This window comes from Capsicum annuum, chromosome 1 (genome assembly GCF_002878395.1).
Source record: "Capsicum annuum cultivar UCD-10X-F1 chromosome 1, UCD10Xv1.1, whole genome shotgun sequence".
Lineage (NCBI taxonomy): Eukaryota > Viridiplantae > Streptophyta > Magnoliopsida > Solanales > Solanaceae > Capsicum > Capsicum annuum.
The window spans coordinates 122560340-122576560 of record NC_061111.1 but is presented as its reverse complement, the minus strand read 5'-3'; the positions used below and the strand labels follow the sequence as shown (position 1 = coordinate 122576560).

The window sequence follows — 16221 nt, the reverse complement described above, 5'->3', positions numbered from 1 at the left end:
TTGAAGGATTTCTTGAGGATTAGTCTTGATTCTTGAAGCTAGGGTTTTTGCCTCTTTGAGAGAGAATGCCTTTTGATTTGGGGAAAATTTGAATAATGAATGACTTAAAATATTTTTAGGGATTAAATCTTGTATCTGGGCATATAAAAATTATGGGAAAAAATAATTTTAACCCTGGATGAAACATTTAATTTTCATCAAAACTTTTTGATTTGGGCCCTTGGCTCGATGAGGCCCTATCGCGCCGTGTCTCTGGAATTTGCCAACTGGGAAAGTAGCTATTGGCGCGACGCAGTGGTATCGCATTGCCACCTTGGATGCGACCTTGAAATTCACGCGATGTGGTGGAATTATGTTAGTACACTAGAAATTGACTAATATGAAAATAATATATGGCGCGACACGCCGGTATCATGGTACCTTATTGGAAACTGACAATTGCCATTTTGACATACTCTGCGACGCGCTACTAGCCCGAATGATGGTGTTTAGCGACTGAAACTTAAAATAGCCATAACTTTCTACCCGGTTATCAGATTTAGGCAAATTTTATATCGTTGGAAAGCTAACTGAATTTTTTATGTATTGGTAGGCTCTAAACTAAAAATATTATGTATGTAGAAAAATTTATATAGATCACTCATTTACTAAGAGTTAATCTAAGCTAGGGAAATATGAGGTATTACAGTCTCCATGGGGTGCTCCTATTTTTTCATGCATAATAAGGATGGCCCTACTATATGGGAATATACTGGGTTTATTGTTGTTGTTTTTGCATAACAAGGATGGTTCCTATTGAATGTGCATCGATTATTATTAGTTAAATAAGGTTACGGTAAAGAATAAGTATCCTCTTTCTCAAATTGATGATTTGTTTGACCAGCTTCAGAGTGCTAGATATTTCTCTAAGATTGATCTTAGGTCTGGTTATTATCAGCTAAAGATTAGCGAGGTGGATATCCCTAAGATTGCCTTTTGAACCTGGTATGGTCATTATGAGTTCTTAGTCATGTCTTTTGATTTAACTAATAACCTAACGGTATTCATAAACTTGATGAATAGAGTCTTTTATTAGTTTCTGTATTTATTCGTTATCGTGTTTATAGATGATATTCTGGTGTAATCCAATAGTGAGGTGGATCATGTTGATCACCTTTGTATCATATTGCAAACCTTAAAAGATTAGCATTTGTATGCTATGTTTTTAAAGTGCGAGTTTTGGTTGCAAGTTGTTACTTATCTGGATTATGTCATTTCCAATGAAGGGATCATGATAGATCTGTATAAAGTTGTAGTGTTAAGAAGTGGCCTGGGCCCATGACTCTAGCTAATATTTGGACCATCTTAGGTTTAACCAATTACTATAAGAGATTTATGGAGATTTTATCGACCCTAGTTGCCCCGCTAACTTAGTTAACCCAAAAAGGTAAAGTTCTTGGGGTCTGATGCTTATGAGGGTAGTTTGGAAAAGTTGAAAGATAAGTTCACTTTAGCTCCAGTTTTGACTCTGCCTAATGGCACTAATGGTTTTATTATCTATTATAATATGTCCCATGTGGCGCTTGGTTGTGTGTTGATACAGCATGGGAGGGTGGTCTCCTATGCTTCTAGGTAGTTGAAAGTGCATAAGAAGAATTATCCAACTCATGACTTGAAGTTGTTAGTGGTGGTGTTTGCATTGAAGATCTGGCACCACTATTTTTACGGGATTCATGTAGATATCTTTTCTAACCATAAGAGCTTCAATACGTGATCACCCAGAAAGAGCTGAATCTCAAGCAAAGGAGGTGGCTTAGGTTGCTGAAAAACTACAACATGAGTCTCCACTATAACCTACGCAAAGCTAATATGGTTGATAATGCTCTTAATAGGTGATACATGGGGAGTATAGCTCATGTGGATGAGTATAAGCGGGAGTTGGTGAAAGATATTCACTGTTTGTATAACTATAAAGTTCGTCAATTGGACTCCAAAGATGGTGGTGTGCTTGTGCAAGAGATGGCGAAGTCATCTTTTGTTGTTGAGGTAAAGGAAAAACAAGTACTGGATATTATCTTAATGAAGATTAAAGGGGATATAAGATAGCAAATTTTATAGCTTTTGAGATCACTGGCGATGGTATCTTGAGGTACCAAGGCAGATTCTGTGTTTCCAATATAGATAGGTTGCAGGAGAGGATCTTGGTGAGGATCATGATTCATGTTATGTCATTCTTTCTAGTTCGACAAAGAAGTATCAAGATCTTAAGGAGATTTATTAGTAGAACAATATAAAGCGAGATATGGCCAGTTTTGTGGCTAAATACATGGTGTGTCAACAAGTGAAGGTTGAGCACTTAAGGCTTAGTAGGTTAACTCAAGAGATTGAGTATCCTGTATAGAAATGGGAGATAATTAATATGGATTTTGTTACCGGTTTTCCTTGGTCTCGGAGCCAGTTTGATTCAATTTGGGTCATCGTGGATAGGTTCACTTCTTGCCGCTGAGGACTAATTATTCAACAGAGGATTATATGAGTTGTTCCTCAAGAGATTGTAAAGTTGAATGGGATGCCTATTTCTATTATGTCAGATTATGGTACTTAGCTTCCATCACACTTTTGGTGTTCGTTTCAGAGAGGTTTGGGAACTAAGGTGAGACTTAGTAGTGTTTTCTACCCGCAGATGGATGGGCAAGCAAAAAGGACTATTTATACATTAGAAGATATGTTTCGAGCTAGCGTGATTGACCATGGTAGTAGTTGGGTTCATCATTTGCCTCTTATAGAGTTTGCGTATAATAATAGGTACCACTCTAGTATTGGGATAGCTCAGCTTGAGCCATTGTATGTAGGAGGTGTAGATCTCATATTGGGTGGTTCAAGGTAGGTGATGTGGAGATGTTTGGCCCAGATTTAGTTCACCAAGCTATAGAGAAGGTGAAGATGATTCGGGATAGACTCAAAGCTACCTAAAGTCTCCAGATGTCTTATGCGGATATGAGCCACCAGGTCCATAAGCTTTGTTACCATTGAGTTTGAAAACAACATTTCTAACTTCATTCTGGTTTGGAATAACTTCTAACTTCATTTTTGTATATTGTACGATAAATGAAATTGAGTTGAATCTTTTTCTTATCTTAATTACTTGTGATAAAAATCAATTGTTGCACTAGCAATATCCCTTTGGGTATCCAGCCAATCACTATTTTGGTCCTGAATTCTATCCACCTGTTGTCGTCTGTGTCTTCTACCTTTTACCACTCTCTGGATGAACCTTGTATTCCTATGTCCATTTTCAAACCATTTATAACCTGCCTTATGTTTCCAATAAGATTCCTCCAATACAAGGTATTTGTTGAACTCAGCCTTTGCTCTCTATGTAACCACTCTATTTTTAACATTAGGATCTTCATCAAATATTTTTTTATTCTTTCAATGGCTTCTCTAATCAATAACTTTTGAAATATATCTCCATAAATAGCTCTACTCCATATAATAAGAGCGTTTTAAGGTTCTTACTTATTCTTAAAGTCTAAAAAAGGATTAGTTGATACAAAAGAATCACAATTTAATCTAACCACCTCTTTGAAAGATTCATGAAAGGTCCAAAAATTAAGGAATTTGAAAGGTCTGCTAAAATTAGGAGCTTTAGTTTGACAAGTAACAAGAAGAGGTGCATGGTTAGATCTATTTCTAGGCAAGTGTTCCACCTCTTATTTAGAAAAATTCCCTAAAATTCACCATTTCTCAATACTCTATCAAGCCTCTAAAAAATATCATCATCACCAGCCCTCCCATTCCACCAAGTTAAAGGGATGCCTTTGAAAGGCATTTGAGCAAGACCACTAGATTCAATAAATGATTCAAAAACATCAATGTCAACATTTTGAATAGGAACTCCACCTATCCTCTTTTCCCTATTCCATACCATATTAAAGTCCCCACTTGTTAACAATGGATAAGTAATACCATGCGCTATACTATATAAGTGATCCCATAACTCTGTCCTAAGATTCATTTAATAATTAACATATACAAAGGATGTAACAAGTACTACACCATATGCCAAATCAAGAAATTTCAAAGTTAATTGTTGATCATAATCACTCAAAACTATTACATTATAACCATGGTTGGAAAACACCCAGATCTGACCATTTATTGTAAGATGCTACCTTCATCTATAGCTTATTCTTGTATTTATTAATGTGTTTGAAATGCTGAAAAGGTTCAAGTAAAGCCACAAAAGCAAACTTATGACCTGCTTTTGTGAATAAAATCTTGAATACTCATTTCAATTATCAAGAAAGAGTACCTAATCAACCTATTTGGAAGCTGAATAGTAATAGTAACTTCACATGTGCCTCAACATAGGAACTAGCGGGGAAAAAGAAGACCACGACTATGTCTAACACTCTCATATGGCACAAAAACATTCCTTTCAAGACATCTTTTATTCTCTGGACAGCTCTCAGGGGTAAAGTTCCTACAAATGAAAAATTACATCTTTTGGTCATGATCTAGTAGCTTTTCATTATCGCTACAAACCTGGGCTAGATATTGTGGAACATATTTTTGTGGTTAGAAATTTACAAGACATATGTGGAGGCATTTTCTGATTGCTAGGGTATTCAAAATGACACAACTCCTCTGAGAAATCCTTTAATAGGGTGGTGGATCACTAAGCACAATAATGAGGTTCATAAATTCATTCTTCAGGCTACTCCTATTTCATTTATTAGAATCTTTAGAAGAATATGTATGTAAGAAAACGTAGTAGCAAGAAGTCTAGTCCATCTAAAGTGATATTTTCTACAGTTAAGGATACAAGCATGTAGTTACACACTGTCTATCCTTATATCTCTGGGCCTAGCAACTGAGGGACTTGGCTCTACTTGTTGAGAAATATCAGCATGAGATGAAAGTAGTTCAGGTTTGTTGGTCCAAAAAACATACTTCTATGTCCAAGTTAAGTACAGATGAGAGTGTTATTGATAATTTGAGAAATATGGGTGTTGGAGATATACTTCGAGATAATAAAGGCAATATGATCTATGTGTTTGCTACTCTTTTAGGTATGGGTTCTAACAATCAAGCTGAGGTTTAAGCTACTATCTTTGGCATTACTTGGTGAATCCAACATGGCTAAAATAGGGTCAACTTGGAGGTAGACTTTAAAATTCCTGTTTAGTGGCCTACGCATGCTATCAATACCCCATGGAGCATAAGCAGTTACATAATTAAGCTTCATGAACTAACAAAGTTGTTGGACTATTTCAATGTTTACATATGTACAGAGAAGCAAATTTTCCTGCTGACACTCTATCCAAGCATAGTCATGAGTTGAATAAGAGCAAGTACTACTATAATTACCATCATCTTCCTAAAGACACACGAAGATACTTTAAGCTTGACAAAATAGGTATAGCAAACTTTAGAAGAAGGCAATTGAAGAGAATAAAAGAGCCTCCATAGTTTATCTGCATAATTTTTCTTGAGGTTTGATAGGTTGTCACATATTTTATTATTTTTCCTTTTATCATCATCTTCACTTAGGTTATGTCGTTACTATTTATAGATTCTATGAAAGTATTATTTTTGTCAAGTCTTTTCTTTACTTGTAAGGGAAGAGTCTCCCTGATTTATGATTTTCTAAAATAAATGTAATGAGAAAAGTCCTCTCTTCTTAGGTGTTTAGTATTTGGATGAGTTGGCCGACTTATGAACCACCATATGATTGGAGGTAACGTTTATGTCCTACTCCTTGTACTTTTCTACTTTGTTTTTGTAATACCCCGTACTTCTACCTAGCTTAAATTCGTCCTAAAAATGTTAAAGACTTGTTTCAAATATGAATCCACATTTATAAATATGGTATTTTCATGATTCACTTTTTATCATGTGGGAAATTGAATAAGTTTTTCATCGATACCAAATTCGCCCAAATCGATACCCAAGCGAAGAGTTAGAGCCTTTTTAGTGAGACAGTGTATCACCTGAGCCATCAGCGCGTCGCAGAGTAGGTCAAAATGGCAATCATCAAAATCCAGTAAGCCTCTGTGATTATGGCACATCGCGCCAGGGCTCAAATTCAGAACCGTCCTTTTTCTAGTGTCTCAGCACGATACCACCGCATCGTGGTGAACTTCCAGGTCCCATCCAGTATTGCAACACGATTTTACCACATCGGCTGTCAACCCAGTTCCCAGTTGGCAATTTCTAGTGACACAATGCGACAGCACCGTGGCGCGCCAGCCTACCAAATTAGGAGATTTTCTTAAAAATAAAATACGTATCCAAGGGTTAAAAAGGGTCAATTTATCGACCCTATATAAACCCAATAACACATGATTCAGCCATATTTTATCCAAACTATAGGGTTTCTCTCAAGTTTATCTCAAGAAAAAGCTAGGGTTTTCAATTGGGGATTCATATTCAAGACTCGAATTCAAGAATCTCTCTGTCAATCTTCGTAGAATCAAGAACTAAGGTATGCATAGTGTTCATTCAAGGACTCCTTTCGTCCATGAAGCCCAAGAATCCCTTTTCTAAATTCAAGTTTATGGATTTTCTTATGAATTTCATGATTGGGCAGCTCTTGTTCATGTGGATAATGAGAAATTGAATTTTACTCCATGTTGGGTGATTAATTCTATGTGGGTTAAATTATTATAGATATAGATTCATGCAAACCTATGACTAAACCCTTGAATGATGAAATTATAATTGAACCATGATGTTTAATTATTGTACAATAATATTTACATGTACCATGCCTACAATATGTTTGATTAAATGACTAGATGAAGGAAAAGTGCCAAACTAGCATAATACCATGAAATCCCCATGTATGTACAAGTTATGCCTATCACATGTTTTGATGAAATGCTTTTATAAATATATTGTGGATTATGATGTTAGTTATATGTTCAAGTAAGTTATGCTTGGCCAGTTTTCTTCCATCGAGTCTTGGGGGTACTCGTACCTGAAATATTAGTTGTGTGCCTAGAGCCATGTCATATTTTCACGATACTCTCAGTCAAGATATGAATCCTTAGACTTCAGATAGTCTTATGACTCAGAAAATCTCCATGATCTCATGAACTCAGTCGGTTGTCAGATATTAGTAGTATTCCATCAGTCAACGAAATTCAGTAACTCAACTCATGTTCAGTTCAGTAAATTATGTTTAAAGTCTATTTAGATGGGAGTAGGAATTAGCACTGAGTAAACCAAAGGATGGGAACATACACTATTAGATGAGGGTGTGATTCTTAGAAGTCATCCTTGCATTCAAAACTATGTAGCCAGCATAGGTTGAGATATCAACACTGTCAGATAAGGGTTGATGAAGTGGACAAACACTATCAGATGAGGGTCCCACCATTATCTTTTAGGGGACACTATCAGATAAGGGTCGCCCACAGTTTGTCCTTACCAGTGGCTCGGTATTGATAGCCCTCTGATTGGGGTTACAGATTGGACCCCAACTCAGCCATAATGGCATATTAGGGGCATGTCAGTTAGATAACTACTTCCTACAGTTTCAGTAATAGAATCAAGACTATTAGATACAACCATTCAATCTCAGTAATAGAACTCAAATAGTTCTATAGAACTCAAGACTGTCAGATACAATCAACTCAGTACAGTGCGGAACTCAGCTAGTTCCATCAGTATCAGGACTGTCAGATACAATCACTCATATTATTAGAACTCAGACTCAATAATCATGTTATCACTAACTCATTTAATAGTATATTAATTATACAAAGCTCATGTTATCAGTATTCAGTCTCAAGACTGTCAGATACAATTAATCAGACCAGTTCTACATAATCAAAACTGTCAGAAACAGTCTTTCCTCTATCAATAAAATAACATCAATCTCTCAGTGTTCAGTAGACTCAGTCATTTAGTATCCCATTATTAGTACTCAGATATTAGTAAATCTATGTTATCGGAATTCATGAGTCAGTGTTATCATGATCTCACTTATAATTACGTATTCATGCATGTATTTTCACGTTCATATTATTCAGTCAGTTATTATTATTCATGCATATGAATCATTGTATTCAGCCTACCTCACTTGTATACCAGTACATTCAAAGTACTGATGCATTTGCGGTATGGTATTTTATACCATAGGTTTAGAAGCATGAGCTTCTGAGCATCCTTAGTAGATTAGACGTTCAGAAGCCAGACTAGCAGTGATTCCTCATCATTCAAGGATAGCATGATTATTTTATTACTTTATTATTTTAGTAGTTCGGAGTTAGTTGAGGACATGTCTCATCAACTCCATAGTTTTCAGACAGTTTAGAGGCTTTCAAATTATAACATATTTTCAGACAGTTTATTTTAGTTTTTTGGGTATTTTTATACCCCATTTCAGACATTGTTCTATATTCAGTATTAGTTCAGTTTTGAACCTTATGGCCTTACAGCTTATACTTCACATATTTACAGTATATTTTTTAGTGCTCAGTTACAGATATCAGTCATAGGTTAGCTTGTGGTCCTTTGGGGTCATAAGCACCGTGTAACGTTTTGGGTACCAGATTTGGGGCATTACAATTTTTATTTATGCTAATCCAGGGGGTGTTGCTCAGCTCTTAATCCCTTCAAGGATATTAGATTGAAAAAAAAAAGCAAACTTATGAAACTTGTGCAACATTTGTACTCTCTGGGAAGCGTTTTATGACTTAACTAACCTTATGTTCCACAAAAAAAGCTTTCATATTAATTAGAGATATTAGAAACTATATTACTCTCTGGTTGCACCCTAGTAGGGTAAGATATATCTACACTTCCTTGTTTTTCCCTTTTCTAGGTGATATCTTTATTATGTATGTCTGCGTTGTCATTCTCATCTTCTTTAATTGATAACCCTTTTATTTCACAGACATTATAAGTAATGATGTTATGTAAATATTTGTTAGGTTATTCAATTTTACCCAATGAGATTAGAGGTTCATTAGTTTGCATAACAGTAAGGATCTCCACAACTTTCAAAGGATTTTGATCATTATGCATTGAATGTGTTACTTCTTCTATCCCCTCCCCTGAAATTATATTTGACTATAACTAGTTTTTATTGTGCTCTATTTGTTTTGTAGGGCTACTCACTGATGCTATGGCAATGTCAAGTCCTTCGACACACTCTCTCTGTTCTCTCTATTATCTGGCGTAGTATCAACTGCATCTTAGGCCTTGTTTGTCCAATTATCACCCTCAACTATTGTACTACTTACTATTTATAGTGTTATTATATTTGTTTGTGATAAAGCCAAATCCTGCACTTGTTGTTTCCCTAACTGCTTCCATTTATCCTTGTTTAATTATTGCTCTTGCTTGTTACTCTCCTTATTGCTTTACTGTTCAGGTGGGTTCTCCACTGCCTTTCTACAATCAACTTCTGATGGAGTTTCTGCCATGTCATCATTTTTATTACTTTTATTATTTGTTGCTTCACCCTTTTGAAAGCTTGTCTAATCCACTCTTTAGTGGAAATGACTTCCTTTTTTCCTTCAGCATTGCCTTATCAGCCTGTTTATTTGTGTATACTATGTTAATATCCATTTTATGTTTCTTGTTGATATTGTTATTATTGTATTCTTGCTGGTGTTGGCTGCATATTTGTCTGCTCCCTTATTATTTCCTTCCAATGGATCTCTTATACTCTCTTCATCTTCTTGTAAAATCCCAAAGAAATTAGTCATTATGATGTTGTTACAAGTCTGTGGCTTTTCACCAGTAGGTAATTTCACCAGTTCACCCTTCTCAAATTTTAACTTATTTCTATGGGGTTCCACTTAGTCATAAATACCTTACCTTTAATGAATCTCCTTTGCATAGGGGCAGTATCCTCTTTTATGTCAGTTTTTTCCTTATCATCTTCTTAGGACTATCTCTTCAACTCTAGGTATAGATTTTTGCATAAACTTTCCTCATGACCTTGAAGTTTACAAGCATGACAATACCTAAGGAGCATGTCATATGGTATTTTGATTCTCTCAACTCTAGCATAATTCATTTTATTGTTCATCACCTCTATCTTTACATAGTTAGGTAGTGTTTCCGCCAAATCTACCTAAGCTTTGACCCTCACAGAACGTGGTCTAGTTTTGTTGATAGTGACCATATTTAGATGAATAGGGATTACCAACCGCAACCGCCAACGATAAAATAGATTCCTTTACAAAGAATGCTGATAGTAAGTCCGGAAAGTAAATCCAAGCCATGACCTATGTTGTTTCTTCGTTATGTTTGAATTTAGTATCATAGATGAGGGATCTCATTTGGTAGGCCACACCATCTTTCCCTGTAATATAGTGAATATTTTTGGACATCATATTTACAAAGTCCTCCATCAAGTTGAACCTTATTACTATGGGCCTATTCCGAAGAATAATCTTATAATCACCCTTTGCATTGCATTATATAGGAATTGGAATCCTAAGATCCTCCAATTCCGACCAATCATCGAAAAATTTACCAATAACCTCTATTTAAATCTTTCAAGACATTCATCTTGTTAACCTCCTTTTCGGTCCAAGTTTCCCGAGGTACTCCATTGACATATGATAATTACTTCATAAGAATGAAATCCCATAAAGGCTTCTTATTGTGTTGTTGTAACTCTTTTAGCTTCGTAAGATCCGCATATTTCATTTTGTTATTATTGTCTTCTACTTTGTTGTTGATATGCTTCTTATCTTCCGCGACTGCATTAGACAAATCCATAGGTTCAATAGGCAAACTAGGTTTTTTTGGGGGAATTTGGATGTAGTAGTTTTGGAAAAGTTGAGGTGGACGTGATAGGAATGAGTTTGTCAGACCCACTGGACTAACCAATGGCCGAATCGGCCATAATACCGACGACAGTTTTAGGTTTTCTGATTAGAAGGGTTATCAAAAATTTTGGAAATCGCCATATTTCACTACTTGAAAAAGTTTGTGGTATTGCACGGGAGTCAATATTTTAGAATGAGTTTATCCCATGTTTGGTTTGGATAAAATCAAGCCATAACTTATCTTAGAATTAGTTATCTCAAATTATTAGTGTTATTTTTATCCCATATTAAGGATGGGATAACTAATTTGGGACAATTAATCTCGAAATAGCATGTCCCGACCAAACAAGCCATAAGAATTTAGGACCAAATTGTCTAATTTTATAGTGATCATGGGATCTGTGCTGTGTGACCTACAATTTTAGGGAGGCATGTGTAATTAACTGGAAAAAAAAAGGGTGGACACCCCCGAGGAACATCACCGTATAAAACTTCGAAGGAAACCTGAGTGGAAATTGGTGGGAAAAAAAAGGAAGAAATAGGAGAAGATTGAGGAGTATGCCGGTGTCAAGACCAGAGTTATCGGATTCCAGAGTTATTGCTCATGTCGACATGGATTGCTTCTACGTTCAAGGTTCTGCTTTTCTCTTAAATATTTCGGATTTATATCACTTCTTGATCAGTTTGTATAATGTATTCACATTAGGGCATGATCAGAGTAGGCACTATTATGTAGAATCCTTTCATTTCCCTTGTGAAAAAAATCACAAGTATTTCCGTTCCTATGGTCTTCTAATGAAAAGCTACTAAACAGAAAGTTAAATTTTCACTTATGAATCCGTTGCCCTTTAGGATTTCTTGTATCTCGTAATAATATAATACCTAAAAATGCTGTGATTTGCATTGCAATTATAAGCCCATCAGAGATGGAGCCAAGATTATTTAATACCCTATCAAATGAGTGTTTTAACACAAATAGAGTTTGAGCCAAAGCTATGGGGTTATTATGCCTTTGCCCCTAAAACTAGTACATCCTTGAGGATGTTCCTATAAAGTTCTGTTATTTCTTAGACTTTTTCCGTTGTTCTTTTATAGTTAGTTAGCGATTGCTGATATTTTTTGGTTTAAGTAATTGGATGTTCTTGCACCCAAGGGTGTGGATTGGTTGTCAATGAAGTGGAAGGAGAATCATGAGGTCTCATGTTCAATTTCACATTAGGTGACTTGGGGGGGGGGGGGGGGGGGGGTGAGTTTGACCATGAAAAATTCACTTTTTTCCGGAGTTGAACTCCAGAAAATATGTTGAGCCATAAAATTCAGGGAAGTTCCAAAATTCAACTTGAAGTTAAATTCTAGAATTTGAAAAATAACAGAATTGTTTTCACTTTCACTCCAAATTATTCACAAAATTTCCAAAAAAACTCCACTTTGTATTCATGGACATACACAACTCTAGTTTCAAATGTTATTTTTCATATTGAAAACAGATTTACTTTTTTTTCTAATTTTACAATGAAACATGGACAAACTCCCACTTAAGCAGATGAGAAAGATTTTTTTTTTCTTTTGAAATCCTTTGGTTGAAAAAGAAAAGTTCTTCTCATCTACCTATTCTCCATGGGTAGATATACACATTATTGTGTTGGTAGAAGGTAGCAGGTACTTAGTGGAATAGTCGAGTTGTGCACAAAATGTTCTTATAGATAATGATCATATGTAAATAGATAAGATGTTAAATATTGGTGTACCCTAAGCGTTAGCACATAAGCCTTTATTGTCAATGCTCTACAACAACTATACATTAGTCCCAAACCTATTGGGTTTGCTATATGAATCCTAACTGACCTCCAATTAAGATTCATCTTATTCAAGCATTATATCATTTTAAAAGTGCTAAAAGTTCTCTATATTTTCTACCAGGGTTAAAAGAATCCTAAAGAGCACACGGATTAAAGCAAACGTACTAACATGACTAAAACATGTTCCCAACTAATTGGTGTGGCCTATGTAGGTCTTTTCCTTTCATTATGCTCTATCTTTCACGAAGTCTACATGAATTCTGATTTAAGTTCATTAGCCATGACAACATTTCACACTCTTGTGTTTTGAGTAAACTAGTCAAGTGTACGTGTTTTGCTCGTGTGTATGACGATAATAATAAGTGTATATAAAAAAATAAATTACTATCATTTATATCGAACAATATAATTGATCCACCTTCAATAATTGCACTATTATGAATCAGATCCATTTAAAGTCACTTAAAGCTAATTTCTTGATAGAGAAACTTAGCCTTCGAAAGATCTCTCATTTCTTCCTTTTCATACCACCCTTGTCAAGGCAAGTAAACTCACATTCCATGTCATGTGTCTTCTCATTCAAGACTAGTAATTATAAATTATTAAATAAATATATGAACAAAAGTTAAAAAAATTAATACATTGAGATATTAATTATTTAATATTATAATTTGAAAGGAAAAACATATTTTAAAGTCTTGATGACGCCACAAAAAATATAAATTGGGCGATGCAAATTATCCCTAGCGTCCATCTCTAAGAACCTGATGGAAAAATGAAATAGATTATAAATATAGTTTGCTAGCTCATGAAATCTCTAATCCCTATTTTGGTTTATGTTCTAGTCAACTAATGACTTCCTTTGATACTTGTTTGACACTATGATTTGTTTGTTATCATGACACAATTTTCACTTTTTTTTTTCTCTCAATAGTTTTTTATGTAAGCATAAGCTTAAAACCCCCATAGCAAAAAGCTCAACAACAAATCCAGTGTATTCCCACAAAGTGGAGTCTGGGGAGTGTAAAATGTACGCAGTCCATACCACTACCTCGAAGAAGTAAAGAGGCTGTTTCCGATAGACCCTTATCTCAAGATAAAGAATAGTAAACAAGAGCGTAATGAAACATGAAGCAGGATATATGACATAACATAAATAAAGAATAAGACATAATACAATAGAAATTATAGAAATACGAAATACGATAAATAAGTGCAATAAGATAAATAGCAAAAAGCTCATATTTGCCAAAAAAAATGTGAAAAGGTAAAAAAATAGAATTTGAATTCAGGAATGTAAATGTCAAACACATATATTTAATTAAAATAAAATATAATTCTTTTCATATATTTTAGGACAATTAGTTTCTTTCCATATATTTTAGGATTCATATATATTTTAGAATTCGCATATTTTAAGTAGTTTAGGATTCTTAATTTCTTTCAATATATTTATTTTTTCAGGGTTCTTTCCATATATTTTAGGGTTCCTTAGGTGAAAAGACGATTTTGTTTATTGCAAAGCATTTTAATGAAGGGTAAAAAGTTTGAATCATTTTTTCAAGGGCTTTCACACTTTAATATATTATAGATTCGTGTATATGACTGGACAACTATTGAAAAATTATCACATGTTAATGAAAAGGCCGCTATTGTGATGGAAATATCCCCTTTTACCATATCACTGATTTTGTTGCTCATCTGGGTCATAAGATGACCCAGTTCTGCAATGAAAAGGATATTCTCCTAAATTTTACATTAGCATACTCTTGTTTAAAACCTATCACTCTGAGGAGGTTTGTGAATTCATATTATGGAGTTCAGCCTCTTACTCGCTAACCCTTATTTCATTGTCCTCTTTAAGTAAGCATATTTTTGGTTAGTAAAAAAAGGTTGGTTACATCATATTATTTTTCTTTCTTCTGTCTCCTCTCGGCGCACACTAGTGTGCTATTACTGTGCACCTTACCAGTATGTCCAGGGGACGGCTGAAGATGGAGGACAACAAGGCTACCAAAAGACAAGGATGTTAATGCTGGGAAGCAAAAACAAGCTGATGTGGGTGCAAAACATGGAACCGGTATTGAGACTGAGCCACGACCAAGATTCCAAACTGGAGTGGGGTAGTTTTACACCTCCATATGGAGTGGCAAATATCAGGAATGGCTCACCTGTAGCTCTTATCAGCTCTGGGAGTTCTAATCAGTGCAATACAATTCAGGCCTTCAGCATGACGTGTTTTGCATATTCATTCCTGTCAAGAAGAAGTGTCGAAATGGTCACTATCAAAGTTGAAGTGTACTTGACAAAGCATGCCAAGTTTAAGGGGCTATCTAAGTATTTAGCCTTTTATAGAACTTTCCTTTCTCTTTGAGTTTTAGAGGATGTTTGGATTGGCTTAGTTTTAAGTGCTTTTGGCTTTTAAGCACTTTGTTTAGTTTTGCTGGTGTTTGGGAAAGCTAAAAAGTTCTTTTAAGCACTCACTTTTAGGCCCAAAAAGTGTAAAAATCAGCCAAAATCCAAATGTTGGGTATTTCCACCTTATGAATTTAGCTTTTATCTTATAAGATACCCTTTAAAAGTCAATCCAAACACCCTCTTGACAATGTATTCCCTGTAAATTATAAAAGAAGTGTCCATTCTGTTATGATCATGAGATAGTGATGTTACCTTATTTTGTCAATAATAGTGATGTTACCATTTTTTCGTGTGTATTTATCTTTTTCCTGTGCAATTTTGTTACGCCATGATCTATCTTTATAGTCTGGCTAACTGGTCACACTGTGTATCTGTAGTCGAGCAGCGAAAGCAACAGAGTCTAAGAGGTCAACCCACTGCTGTTGTACAGTACAATTCTTGGCAAGGCGGGGGACTGATCGCTGTTAGTTATGAGGCTCGTAAGTTTGGGGTGAAGCGGTGAGTCTCTGTAACGTTGGTTGTATGAGTAATTAACTGGTTATTCTTGGAGTACTTGATACTCATCAAACGTCTGAGAACTGAGGTTTGCATGTTTAAGCTCAATGCGAGGTGATGAAGCAAAGAAAGTTTGTCCGGAGATACATCTTGTTCAAGTCCCAGTTGCCCGTGGTAAAGCTGATCTTAATTCTTACAGGAATGCAGGCTCAGAGGTCCATTGTTACTAAAAGCTACTATTGTTCTCTATGAACGAATAATGTTGCTGATAATCATACCATAATATAATTGCAGGTTGTCACCATACTTTCTAGAAGAGGTCGATGTGAGCGCGCTTCAATTGATGAAGTGTACTTAGATCTCACTATAGCTGCGGAAGCAATGTTGGTAGATAATCCTCCTGAGTGCCTGGAAACTATCAGTGAAGAAGTCGTGAAATCACATGTTTTGGGTCTTGAGGAAGTAGGTGTCACGTAAAGCAACTTATCTTTTTTTTTTTTTTTTTGGTTTGGTTTCTCCCCCCTTGGTGCTTGAGGTCAGAAACCTTAGTGCGGTCTGATAGTAGCATTCAACAACAACATTAGTTTAGGGTATTGAAGTAATGAAACGCTTCAACAGAAAATAATCTTTCTTGTATTTTGAGATGGTTGTACTGGAGATAAGAAGATATATATGGCAGGCCTACATATATGCATCATATGATGGACTTCTGCACAGTAATGTTACAAATT

The 16221-nt window shown here is 35.3% G+C and overlaps 1 protein-coding gene across 6 annotated transcripts in view; it reads left to right on the top strand.

Annotated features, from left to right (window-relative positions):
• The first annotated feature begins 11092 nt into the window (after positions 1–11092).
• Positions 11093–16221, top strand: part of LOC107877885 (DNA polymerase eta) — a 38414-nt gene continuing 33285 nt past the window's right edge. For 4 of the 6 annotated variants that reach the window (XM_047407178.1, XM_047407175.1, XM_016724681.2 and 1 more), the window contains exons 1-4: positions 11131–11412; positions 15373–15493; positions 15594–15705; positions 15785–15952. In XM_047407178.1, coding sequence (XP_047263134.1) covers positions 11337–11412; positions 15373–15493; positions 15594–15705; positions 15785–15952 — 477 coding nt within the window. In that variant the 5' untranslated portion in view covers positions 11131–11336. Of the gene's footprint in view, positions 11413–14523; positions 14915–15372; positions 15494–15593; positions 15706–15784; positions 15953–16221 lie in introns of all 6 variants that reach the window. The other 2 variants (XM_047407174.1, XM_016724674.2) reach the window with 2 other exon arrangements.